The 14128-nt window shown below is 41.4% G+C and overlaps 1 protein-coding gene across 2 annotated transcripts in view; it reads left to right on the forward strand.

Moving 5' to 3' along the window:
* Window positions 1–14128, forward strand: part of efr3a (EFR3 homolog A (S. cerevisiae)) — a 216968-nt gene that overhangs the window by 80032 nt on the left and 122808 nt on the right. For both annotated transcript variants that reach the window (XM_030073685.1, XM_030073686.1), the window contains exons 3-4: window positions 1633–1760; window positions 5689–5839. In XM_030073685.1, coding sequence (XP_029929545.1) covers window positions 1633–1760; window positions 5689–5839 — 279 coding nt within the window. The remainder of the gene's footprint in view (window positions 1–1632; window positions 1761–5688; window positions 5840–14128) is intronic.

Here is a 14128-nt window from a genome sequence, read left to right on the forward strand (position 1 = left end):
CACAATTGGATTCCTCCAGCCCCTGTTAATTAAAAAAAGCTAAATGTGTACACAGGGTCATCTCGTACACAAGGGAATAATTAACTAAAAAAAAAAAAAAAACGAAGGTTCTATTTGTCCTCCTGTCCTCTCTCCAATCTCACGGGCCTTTAGTGTAAGCAAACAGGTGCAGCGGGAAATCGAAATGCTCAAATGACCGAGACCTTGTCGAATTAATTATCACGTGCTGAGAGCTTTAGGTGCTGAAAACACTCCGGGGGACAGTCTGTCTCAAAATAGCCCGGTGGCACATTTTGAATCAGCTTTACTCCATAACATTAGTGTTCATTGACACTAGAAGTTCATATGAAGTCATTTTATATGCAAGAAATGTCTTAACATTCAGGTGAGTACATCTAGGCCTAAATTTGGACTTATTTTCCCCGTCCTCGGAAACTTTACAGTGGAATTAGACTCAAGTAAGTTTAGTAGTTAGTAGAGAAATGTTATAGATTACATAGAATATGAGCAGTATTATAATGGTATTCGTGCAGCTAACTGGAAAATATATTGAGATTAAATCTTCAAGAGAAGTAAGATTCGACGAAGAAATACTCCAATGTTTTGGGCGAAATCCCATGAATTGGCAAAATATACTGTATGGACAAAAGTACTGGTCGACCTCCACATTACACCTACAGGAGGTTTTCTAAGATCCCATTCTAAATCCCCAGGCATTAATATGGAGTTTGCAGCTAGAACAGCTTCCACTCCTCTGGGAGGCTTTCTACCAGATGTTGCAGTGTGTCTGTGGGAGCCCAGAAAAACCAGCCCATAGCATTACCCCCCTTCTCCAGCAAACTTTACAGTCATCAGACCGCCACATAGAGAACACGTTTCCACCGCTCCAGAGTCCGGCGGCAGCGTGCTTTACATCGCTATGCTCTGTGCTGTGAGGCTCGCATGCGGCCGCTCGGCCATGAAGCTCCCAGTGCTCAGTTTCTGTGCTGATGTTGATGCCAGAGGAGGTTTGGAGCTCTGCAGGTACTGAGGCGGCAGAGCGTCGGCCACTTTTACGCACTATGAGCCTCAGCGCTCCGGGACCCCACTCTGTGACTTTATGTTGCTGTGGTTCCACATTTTACTGACAAGTGCTGCTGCTGTAGTGTTTGGTTGAAAGGAAAACCTGCAGACCTTTGGGCCATGATGGCACATGAAAAAATCCACTGGGCTCCAGGTTCTTATTAGTTGTAGCGACAGTATGACGTGCAGGGAAAACATGTAGAAACTAGTAGTCAGATCTTGGCGTTTATGGCCAAAGCCACAGGATTCTAGTTGACCCAACAGAGACAGATTGGATGATGCTAAAATTTTGCACTTAGTTACTCAGATTTGGTCTTGGCTTGAAAATATTGTTTATCTTGTTAATTGGCTGTTGGTTTCAAGCCCCCGAAGGCCCAAGGTTTCAAGTTCAGTTTTCAAATTCAGGCTGTGAAACCAAACCAGCTACTTTACTCGCTGATCACATCCGATATAAAACAACCTGGAAACTGTTTTTATTGCTGCCTTGCAATAGGTGTTCTTTCCTGCTGAAACATCAGTATGGATTTGAAACATTGTTCAATACCTGAGTTTTCACCTCCTCCCCCGCAGGATGGCCTGAGTAAGTCGGACATGGAGAAGCTGACCTTCTATGCCGTGTCGGCTCCAGAGAAGCTGGACAGGATCGGAGCGTACCTGGCAGAGAGGCTGAGCCGAGACGTGGTGCGACACCGCTACGGGTGAGCCGGCCGTGACCTTTCACCTCGACCTGCTCCGTTTGTTCAGGAGAAGCTCTCATCAAACAAACAGAAGTTTAGCACTGTGAAGCCAGTGCACATTCACTTGATTTCTTTCAAAAGGGAAAAGGCAATTAGAGAAATTAGAGAAAAATTACTCAAACCAGTTGCAAGAAAAATATATGAAAATTTGCAACAAAAAAAAAAACACTACATGAAAATTTGCAATAAAAAAAAACTCCAAGTATAAAAAATGATTATGAAATGTTAGAAATATGTATTTAAACATATCAGTGATGCTGAAACAACTTCAGATTTTCTTATGTTTAAATGCTTCTGAAAGGCGTCTTTCACAAGCTTTTAAACTTTTGAAACCTGAGCAGTTTCACTTGATTTCCCTCAAAAACACGACGAAATAGGCGATTAGCATGAAATGACTTGAAAATTAGCAAGAAATTAGAAAAAATATATTTTGGTAAAAAATAAAGAAACATTAACAGTAAAAATTACCAGAAAATTGATTAAAACAAAGTGTTTGTAACCAATGCCTCTTAACAAAAAAGAGATAAAAAAAAAAATACAGGAAAACTGTTTATGATTATTGTAAAAACAAAAATTGTTTAAAGTTAAATGACCAGAAAATTAAAAGAAAATTACCAAAATATTCCCCCAAAAATTGTTTAAAAAAAAAAAAAAAAAAAGATATTAGGCCAAAAAAAAAAAATCCTACTTTTTTAATTAAATTAAAAATGACAAGACATAAACTGAATTTTGTTGATAAAACCTTTCAAATTAAAAGACCTCCTACAGGCTCCTGGGTTTCGCTCAGAGAGAAAAGCATTACATCGTGGAAAAAGCAAGTTGTCCAAGGTGTAAAACTATACAGGCTTTTAGTCAGGAGGCGAGAGGAGAGAGAGAGGGGAGCTTGAGATAACGTTGCTATGGAAACGGACCTGTTTCCGCTTTGGCTGAAGGTCAGGAGAATCAGGTCTTTGATAATGAAGATACATCAGTTTCTTCCACTGACTCGATACAAGACGCGATAGATGAAGACTAAATTGCAGGAGAAGAATCGCAGCTGCAATCCTCGTGTTCACAAAAAAAGAATGAATTTAGCCGAGTTTGTGTTGTTAGCGCCGCGCGACGGCTCAGTGCTTCACAGTAGAAACAGACACGCGGCACAAGGACAGGAAAAAGCTGCAGTTTTGTCCTTAGTGACACAGTAAGTAGTGGACCAAGGCTGTCTGTAAACTCATCAGAACAGCGCTTGTGATGTTAAATATCCTTTTCTGCTTCTGTCCCTCTGAAATATCTGATTCTGATCTAACGTGTGGAGAGAAAATGCCTTCTCTGAAGTAATTAAAAAGGGTCGTGGGCCCAAAAAAGACAGCGTCCTTCAGGTATTTTGTGAAAGAAGAGTGACAGTATAGTGCCAAATCAGTACAGCGAGTATAATGGATGAAATGGCAGGTAATTGTGATTTATTTATTTATTTAATTAATTATTTATTTCCTCCTCGGGGTGACAAGCCAGGCAGCGAGGAGAACCTCTGGATAGACAAAGAGGAAGGGGACACAGAGCAGAAGCATTTGCCTCGCTTTTTCCATTTGCAAATCTTCCATGTGTTCTTACCAAACCACTTGGCATCGCCGGAGGCACATTTGCCACTGAAAGAAACGCCAGATCCATTTGGTCGGCGGCCTGCTGGGCTTGTTATGTCAGCCCTGCTCGAGGCTGTGTGGCGGCTTCGTCGAGTCGAATGCTTCCCGGACGGAGGCGTCTGTTGGAAGTCCGTCTCTGCATCTTACAGCTTCTCACCGTAGAGCAGAGCTTATCAGAACATGAAAAGGAAAAGGAATAGTTTAATTTCACTTTAATTTATTTAAAGGCGTCTGAGCACAGACTCTCATGCCTCTCACAGCCATTTAAACAGTAAGTAAGTAAGTAAAGTAAAATTTATTTATATAGCGCTTTTCACAGAGAGAACTCACAAAGTGCTTTACATGTTAAAAATACAAATGCTCAAAGCTAATAAAACAATATACAAATGCGATTCAAAGAAATAAAAATACAGTAGATGGTAATAAAACAATATAAATATAAATATATATAATCAGTATAAAAAGGTGATGCTAAGGAAATAAAAATGCAATAAAAAATGTAAACACAAGAAATTATGTTTAAATACATAATTTTAATAATTCTGAATTTATTTTGCTATATTTCCATTGAATACATATATTTTATTTTATTCATTAAAACATTAAGATACATTAAAAAATTATTATTATTATTCATATTATTATTATTGTTGTTGTTATTGTTGTTTTCCAAATTTTCTGGGAGTTTTTTTTTTTGTCCATTTTCTCTAATTTTCTCTATTTTCTCTATCTATTTTCTAATTTTTTTTAAAATTTATGTTTCCGGTAATTTCGCGCTAACTTGTAAATCGCCTTTTTCCACCTTTTTCAAAGAAATCAAGTGAATTTGCCAGGTTTTCAAAGGTTTAATTCACAAGACATTGGTCCCAAGGGCTAAATCACTAATCAAGTGGGGCTTAATGAGAGTTGACATGAAAAAGTTGGGAAGAACATTCAGGCTGCACACACACGCACACACTCACACACACACACACACACACACACACTGTCCATAACAACGGTGCGCTATTTTTACCTCATGATATGATTTGACTGAAATTGTGACGAGTGAGCCGGCTCATTTTTATTACCACCACGATTTGTACTGTCACATTTTTGCACTGCAATAAATTGAATTTTGATACATAATCCCATTCCTACGGTTCACCCAGACTGATCATCCTGCTGTACCAAATATTCAAACCTCACTTATCTGGGGATGGGGAGTCCATGTTTTTTTTTTTTTTTTTTTCCCTGCATTGCTTATCTTTAACTAAACATGCAGCACCTTGACATCAGCAGGAGAGAGCGTCACTCATTCGATCAGGCATTTCCCAGCGGGTTCGGGGATTTGACACGGCAGTAACGCGGCCGCTCCTCCGACTTTTAGGCCATGTAAGGCCAAGCACACAGCCTTCATTCCCTGCTGTTTCTCACTTACTGAAACTCATCTGCATAAACATGTGGAGTCCTTGAAGGCGGTTCACTTTTAGGTCAGTTCACCCAGCTGTCGGTGGTTTCGGGAGTCTTGAAACATCCTTGTGATTTAAAGTTTGGTCCGACCAGCGTGGGGTGTTGGAGCGTTAATAACGATATCGCTGGACTGATGATTTGGTGTTTGTAGCCAGCTGGAGTTTGTTTTCCCAAAACAAATCTGAAAATGAGAATTTCCTCGCCCTTAATTCTTATTGAGTTAAAATGCTCTGTTTTAGTGATCTAAGCGCATGGTGTGCAGAGCATCGTACACGTGCAGTCAGGGTGCATCCGAGTCCACTTTTACCATTTTAATGGTGGGGAAAAAAAGGCTGGTTGGGGATAACATGCAGTAAACCAATCAGAGTGCCGTCTCCCGTCCCCCTTAAAAGCCAGGTGTGTCACACCTTGGTGGATTGCTGTTATAATGGTGGATTTTCCAGGTAAGAAGGAAGATTTAGGTATCTGAAGTGTTCTGGTTTCCACTTCTGTTTCCGGTGTAGTCGGGGTAGTTGTTGTTTGTAGTTGCATTGGTTTTATGAAGAGGCACAATAATTGGCTGAAATGTCCTCTAGACCTAAAACACCTCCAAAAAGTATGTTTGTGTATTGTTTGAGTAACGTTTGACTCTCGTCATAGAAGAAAAAAAGTGTTTTCAGAAGTGGTTTCTGGCTTGTTTCCAGTTAAACCTGAAAAATTGATCATCATCCCCCCAGAGGCTAAAATCAGCTGATGGGCTCAGAGATCGGCACACTTTAAAGAGGCAAAAACAGATGTGATCAGCTGATGAGTGGATGGGTGTGCTCACCTGTCTGCAGGTACGTGGTGATCGCCATGGAGGCTCTGGACCAGCTGCTGATGGCCTGCCACTCCCAGAGCATCAAGCCCTTCGTGGAGAGTTTCCTCCACATGGTGGCCAAGCTGCTGGAGTCCAGAGAGCCGGACCTGCAGGTGCTGGGAACAAACTCGGTAAGAGGCAAACTGCACACTGTTACACTTTGATGAGAAAAAAGCCTGTGTGCATGCAAACTGATGTCTGTGCACGGCAGCTCAACGACACGCACATCAACACGGAAACACAAAAGCTTCAGTGTAAAGGCTCCGTACCAAAGTGAAAAAATAAACCTCACAGCAGCTCTGAGGCCGTCTGATTTACACAAAGTATTGGAAAGACACGCCCTGATTTTTTATTTATTTATTTTTTTTAACTGTGCAATAGTTTATACCTGTAGGACTTGGCAACAATTCAACAGTGCAGTATCCTCGTTTATATCTGGGATATTTAGGTATACTTTTTTATATGCTCAATATTATATTTCTGTATTTTTATTGTTATATTTTGTGGGTTAAATTTACATATTTAGGCTTAATGCACATACTTTTGATAAAACCTTATACATAATGCACATGTTTTTGTTTTTTTTTTAATTGTAAGGCACATATTTTATATTTCTTATGTCTTTCTATTTCTCTTTCTTTCTATTTTCTATTTAATTTTTCTCTTGAGAATTTGAGCATCTGTAGCTGACCCAGTTTCCCCTCAGGATCAATAATCTATTTCTGATTTCTGAATCGGATCATTTCCAACAGGTGGTCACAGACATTACATTTACTGTCTGGCATTTAATACCACTTTCCCTTATGTGTGTATTATATTTAGCTGTAAAATGTAAGTAAATGTACATTAAGTTTCGGGGCTACATTTAAGAGATTTGTGTTTGTTATCAGTAAATCATTGCAAAATTAATTACAACCTCAAACAGCTTCCATGTTTCATTCTGTATCAGAAAAATAGATCGTCAGATTGTATTCACGGTTTTGCCGTTTTATGTAATGACATGTGCATTACAATGAACCGTGGAGGGAAATGTCTCTAGTGACGTGTGCAGGGCAGCAGAGAGAAGTCGAAAGTGGAAAAAGAAGCACGAAGAAGAGAAGTCGCTGTTTCTGTAACGGCCGCCTCGTTTTACTGACTCGTTTTTACTTCATCACGATCACTTTATTCACCAAGTGCAGCGACACAGGAGAGACTTCAGCAGGGAGCGGCTTCAACGCTGAACCAAACTAGCATGAAATTGAAAACGGGAAAAAAAAAAAAACACATTGAAACAGCTTTGGAAACCGGATCCGGCTTACATCAGAAAGAAACCTCAGTTTGGATTCCTTCAGAAGATTCAGGTAGCAGCTGTGGACGACAGACTTTATCACAACTTTGATTTCGGGGCTGTTTTTATTTAGGTTTTCGACGCCGGTGCAGCCTGCAGCGTGACATCAAAATGCTGGCTGTGGATGTAGAAGATTTTTTTTTTTTTTTTTGAAACGGATGCAGGCGGCCGTTGTAACAGCCCAGTTTGCCCTGACCCGCGTGGTGACGTCAGACACATAAAACAGACAGCAGACATCAGTCAGCGACAGCCTGCAGGTTGATGCTGGCAGTTAAATACCTAATTTACTTTTATATTGGCAGTGGAAATGGCCCTCTAATCTATTGGGTGAAACTTGTCAGCCTCAACTAATTAGCATTAGCCTCTAAAGCCACGGGCAAATGCCAGCTGTTTCTCCTTCCAAGTCTTCTGAAGGTGAACCTGAAAGAGTTTTTTTTTTTTTTTTTTTCATCTCACACTTCCTATTTCAAGGTTGTTTTCCCTTCCCATTGTTGGCAGGAAACAGAGCCGGTGGTTTAGATGCAAAGGCCTCTGCATTATTTATATGTGGTATTTAGACAGTGGCAGAGGTGGGGGGTGCGGAGGCAGGTAGTTGAGATGGCTGGGAGGGGGGAACAGACCGCCTTGAGGTGAGAGCCATGTTAATTAAATTTCCCTCATGGTGCCGGCTACAAAGCCGAGGCCCGCCATTTAATTTTGGTGCACGCTTGAAAACACGTTTTGCATCTTAGCCGAGGAAGATGAGGCTCCTCTGTCTGTTCTGCTGGGTAATTATCAGTCTAACGAGTTTTGTTTGAGATGTCCACATAAGAGCGAGAACACCAAGCACAACAAATTACAGCCGTTTTATTTGAAAAAGAGCGTTTAAAGCGGGCCGGCCGGTTTCAGTGGGAACTCTGCAGACAGTCACTAATTAGCAGAAACTGGAGCTCCTCTCCTCTCCAGTATTTGCATTTTGTACTTAGAAGCTGCTCTTACCCAGAGCGCCGCGCGGCGAGTGGAGCGGCACCGACCAAAGCACCAGCACGACAGGAAATGATAATAAGCAGGTCAAAGGTCAGGACACCTAGACGCAAATGAACCTGACCTCTGACCCTGACATGAGCACAGATGATGAAGCGCTCAGGCCAGAGAGGGACGGTGGAAAACACTTTTTTCCTCGTCATGTTCTGCTTAAAGGCACTTCAACTTTAATTACATTAATAAATCATTAGCACATAAACTGAGAGACATACAGTATAATTATCCTAGAGGATGAAAGCATCCCAAAGCATTTTTGTTAAAAACGAGGCTTTACAAAAAAAAAAAAAAACAAAAAAAAAAAAAAAAACTGTTTACAAAGAGAACATTTCTTAAGTTTTTGTCAATTTATTTGGTTGGTCATCTGTCCTCTGTGAATACATTTTTTTTAAACGGTCTGATTTTTTTGTCACACAAAACTTTTTCTGACTTTTCTGAAGCTCGCCCCGACAAGAACACCATATTACAAAAAGTAAAGAAAAAGACAAAAACTGACACTGAAACTAATAAAAGCTAAAGTAAAACTAAGGCTTTTCAAAAAACAAAAAACAAAAAAGGAAACGAAACTAGCAAAGCTGTTTTTAAAAATGAATTAAAACTGAACTGAATTTGAAAACAAAAAGTCAAAAAGAACGAAAAAAACTGAAAAATATGTAATATGACCTTGGACGGAGAAGCTAACAGAGACAAAATAAACCGAGATAATCAGGACAGAGGAAATCAGGACTAAATAAAGTGAGTAAGTAAATCAATCAATCAATAAAACAGGACAACAAAAAACAAACCAAAATACAAGAAAACAACAACAATAAAATAAGTATAACTAATTGATCTTTCTTCTGATTGGCTTATCTCTGGTGACATCACTGCCCACAACAAGCCCAACAGCGAGGACGACCATCAACATCTGTTTAAAAAAAACAACAACAACAAAAATAAAAAAACAGTTTCCTGCAGCAGCGGTACAGTGATGTTATAAATCCTTTCATGTCAGACGTTCAGTTTCCTGCTTTCACACTGCAAGCGAGTGTGTTACTGACATGTCAGTGTGTGTGTGTGTCACTTAACAGGCGACACACACACAGCAGAATGTTTTCCTGTCTCCAAATCCACGTGCCAGTGAAGTTGTACCGGGAGAGGCTGGCAGACGGTCCGTCTCAGCAGAGAAGACGCTCAGCGGGCCGACACACTCGGCCGCTGACTCAGACTCACAGGGGACACTATTTATAGCCTCGGGGGTCGGCTGTGTCACGGGCACGGCCGGCTCTGTGTCAGGAATACAAAAGAAAAAAAAAAAAAAAAGAAGAAGCGTCCAGGTTTGTACGACGGCGTAAGAGGGTCACAACTGAGATATTCTGGAAAAAACTCGTAAATTTGCAAGAAAAAAATCTGACTTTGTCTTACACTTTTCTTTCCTAACTCGTATAAAAGAACCACATGGCTCCACTTTGCACTCTCAGAAAAAATACTGGATCTTAAATGGTTCATCAAAACGCTCTCTCGTTCTCCAAAGAACCATCAGCAGCTGAAGAACCTCTTTATTTAGGGGTTGGTTCTTCACACACTTTCTGTGGTTCTTTAAAGTGCTAAAGGTTCTTCATGTTTATTGGAGTTATTTGGTGGCGGCAGCAGCTAACAGTTAGAATTAGAATGCAGATTATTTCCTCAGTGAATGGATTAATGTGCAGATTATTTCCTCAGTGAATGGATTAATGTGCAGATTATTTCCTCAGTGAATGGATTAATGTCTCGCTCTATAAACCATCAGAAAACGTCTCAGCTGACATTTTTAACAGCTCGTCTGGAACCCGATGAAGGAACAAGGAACGTGGAGGAACGGCCAACAACACGTTCATGTTGGTTTTCAACCTGAACACAGTCATTTGATTTAAAACGCTCAAAGAACATTTTATTCTGAAAAATTACTAAAGAACCAGTGAAACCAGTTGGGTCCACGAAGATCTTTCTTTAAAGTGGTTCTTTAAAAGACCTGTTTTTTTTTTTTGTTTTATTTCTTCACCAACCAGTCAGCCTTCATATGTCTGTCTGTGTCACCTACATATTTATCCAGCTGTCTTGTTTTCAGTCCATTTTCTTTTTCTATCCATTTTAAAGTCTGGGATCTGGATTCCTCAGCTTTTAAATGAAAGTTTTGGAATCAAAGCAACATGGAAATTAACCTAATTAGATGGAATAACCTGATTTTTTTTTTTTTTTTTTTATTATTTTCCTCCCCCCTCCTCCTTTCATTTCCACCCGTTTGTACCCAACCGAACCACAAGCCAATTACCTTCAAAAATAGATTTTGCATCCTTCCCCCAGTCAGAGGTACTTTCTTTGTTAAAGGCTCTGTGGCTTTGATGCTCGCTCTGCTTAGGTTTAGCGACCCGGTCTGATTCTGCCTCTGCGGTGATGGAGATTGTCACGGAAATGGAAAAAACTCCCAGGTGTAAAAGGGTTATACTGCGCTGGTTACAGTATCAGACGGTCTATCTTGTGTTTAATGGCCAGGCTGTCCTTTTATTGTTTCAGCAGTCACACATTATTGTCAGTGTGCAGATGGCCGGTGAGGGCCGGCCCTCTCCCAACAGAAGAGCCTTCATTATTCAACAGTGACGTCTTTGTTTTCCTGCGTGCAGAGAGAGAGAGAGAGAGGAAATATGTGAATGTAATTAAGTGGAAAGCTCATACAGAATCAGAGGCTCTTTAATTGCCAAGTGTAAGGGAATGTGTCTGCGTGACTGAAGCACCGTAACACACAACGAAACGCTCGGCAGTGAAAACGCAGGTCACATACAGAGCAAGCCATGAAATTCACAATAGATGGACATAACGCGGTACGCACTTTTATCCAAAGCAACTTAGCAACTGTTGATTCAGTCTGTAAGTTAGTGTTCAGTGACTCATTTTAGTGCACAAAGTGTGGAACATGAAGCCAGAGTCTGATGCGAAGTGATCAGATGCCTTCAAATCTTTAATTTCATCAGTGAAGATGAAACAAGATGATGATGATGATGATGAAACAAGACGAAACGAGAAACGCTAAAAATAGATCGTAGATAATAACAGCTGCGAGGACACGTACGTTTGGTTTTTGTTGACGAGACCAAAATGTTATTAGTCGACTGTCAGACGTTCAAAATTCCTCCGTTTGGTGCATCTCTCAAAATATAACCTCGCAGTGTGCCGCCCTGCCGCTGGCTGAAGTTCAGTGTGCTGCCCTGCCTAAAATTACACTACTCACAAAAAGTTAGGGATATTTGGCTTTTGGGTGAAATTTATGGAAAATGTAAAAAGTTCACGCTACAGTGATATTATATCATGAAAGTAGGGCATTTAAGTAGAAGCATACACTGGTGATTTCCTCATCTCAAACAATTTCTTGAATCAAAAGCCAACAACAGTGGTGGATATACCACAACAAAAAATGTCAGTGTCAATAACTTGTCATGTGCCCTTGAGCATCAATTACAGCTTGACAGCGACGTCTCATGCTGTTCACAAGTCGACTTATTGTCTGCTGAGGCATGGCATCCCACTCTTCTTGAAGGGCGGCCCTCAGGACATTGAGGTTCTGGGGTACAGAGCTCCGAGCCTCTACACGGCCACTCAGCTGATCCCATAGGTTTTCTATGGGATTCAGGTCTGGAGAAAGTGCAGGCCACTCCATCTGAGGTACCCCAGTCTCCAGCAGCCGTTCCCTAATGATACGACCTCGATGAGCTGGAGCATCAAACACCTGATGTGAATTTTGCCGTTAAACTCCTTGTTAGAGAACAGCAACTTGTGCAAAAAGTACTGAAACATTGAACAGCTGGACATGTGCATTCAAAAGTTTACAGAAGGTCACATTAAGTTCACCTGTAAAGGTTAGAATGCATTTTAGGTTCATCCTGAAATTTCACCCGAAAGCCGAATATCCCTAACTTTTTGTGAGTAGTGTATATATGAAATTATAATGTTTAGTCGACTAAAATTGGAACAAAACGAACAATAATTCAGATAAATCCAATGTGGCTAAAACTACTATGCATTTTTGTCAAAACACTAAGACTAACACTAAATCAAAATCAGCTGCCAAATTTAACACTGATAGTTACGGATATGTCAAAGCGGTCAGAGTTTCCTTGGTGCCATTCATGCGAGGTATGGAGCGCTGCAATGAATCGACATCTAAGAAACCTGATAGCCACTGGAACGACATACTTACCTCATGATATAGTTCAATACATGATTTGGGCTTTGTGATTCAGAACAAGCACAGTAAGACGTGCAGAGTCATGTTTATTTCTGAGCCACAAGATTTTCTAGCAGTGGCTGCGACCCAAACATGTTGTCATGACAAAAGTGCCGGTAATATATTTTCAATAGAGAACTGAATGAAGGACGTCTTGTCACATTTCTGCATTGTGATGTATTGAATTTTGATATATAACGTACTCAGCAACTGTACAGAAACGGCCTCCTGTTTCCGTGGCGGTGTGTGTTCAGACGGCAGTGTGTTGCAGCAGCTGCAGAGGTCTGGTGTGTGTTCAGCAGAAACGAGGCGTGAGGGGGAACAAAGTCCCAGTCCTCCAGTTAAAACACCGGCAGGTCTTTGTCATCATTACCTGAGTCAGGACTCTGGGGGCGGCGGCCAGTTACCCCACAGTCAGCTACAGAAGACACACACACACACACACACACACACACTTCCCTGGAATACAGTGTTTAGTGGAGGCTGCGGATCACTGATAGTTAGATATGGCTTCTAAATGATTGTGTACTTTACGGTATTGTGTCATGACAAACATTATCCAGGACCCACTGGTGCGAGGAGAGTCTTTTACTGGAGACTGTCATGAAGCCTGTGAGACTTTGCCATTATTTTTCACACTAAATAAATCAAAGAAAAAATAAATACTGATCAATAATATATTAAGTATTCATTTTGGCCCTGTACCATAGTGTGCACTTACAAAAAGCCACAGTTTGCAGCTTTTTTTGTGGCTCAGCTCCGTGTAATGTGAGTCCCGCCCTCCTCCCCATCTGCTGGTCGTCTTCAAATCCCAGCTGGGTCATAAATTAACAGAGACTATGGGCCCTATCTTGCGCCAGACTCCCTAAACCCGTTATTTGCGGATTTAGGATTTGGGAAGAGGCGTTCCCCCGTAAAAGTTGCTATCTTGTGCACCTCCCGCTATCCGCAAAACACCTCCGCTACCCGCTATATTATGCATAGGCATGTTTTGGGCGTTACGCCAGTTAAACCAATCAGTGTGCCAGGTGCCATTGCCTTTAAGGGCAGGATGCGCTATCCTAAATCCTAAATCCTAAACCCGCGATGAAGAGAGGGAGGTAGATTTTCTCAGGGCTTCTACTGAGGCTAAAGCAAGGTGGCTATATACATATGATATATTATATTATAGGCGAGTTAATTCGGGAGGTGGAGCCACATGTGTCCAAGTGGACGTGTCACAAGGTTGTACTGATTGAGTAAAATCCTCGGCCACAACACACACACACAAGAGGCAGAGGTGGAACTATGTGTAAACTAATTTATTGACAAGGTAGATTGGGCAAATAAAATATTAAAAATAAAAATATAGCATAGCTGTTGGCTTATGATAAAACAATAAAACGTGCTGGCGTAAGTGTCCAATTAAAACAGTCTTTCCTCTAAACAGTCTATATGAGTAATATACTCAGTCCATTCCGGCGGCGTCCCGGTATCAGTCCGACCGTGTGTGTGGTGAGGCTCCGTTGGGGCGCGCATTGAAGCCGTCTGGGCGCGCTCTCCTAACAGCCCAAACTTTAGGGATAGCGGATAGCGGGTGGTCAGGACCACCCGCTATCCGCTTTCCCTAAAGTGTGTGCGCAAGATAGCAACTTTAGGGATAGCGCATGAAACACGCCCACGACGCACCTCCAGGCGCAAATGATGCAGTCGGCATAACGGAGAGCGGGTAGCGGGTGGCGCAAGATACCGTTTAGGGATAGCGGAAGTTCCTAAATCCGCAATTTGCGGGTAGCGGGTCGTGGCAGCGGATAGCGGGTGGCACAAGATAGAGCCCTATAGGTGAAAATGTTCCTG

The sequence above is a fragment of the Myripristis murdjan genome, chromosome 17 (assembly GCF_902150065.1).
Source record: "Myripristis murdjan chromosome 17, fMyrMur1.1, whole genome shotgun sequence".
Lineage (NCBI taxonomy): Eukaryota > Metazoa > Chordata > Actinopteri > Holocentriformes > Holocentridae > Myripristis > Myripristis murdjan.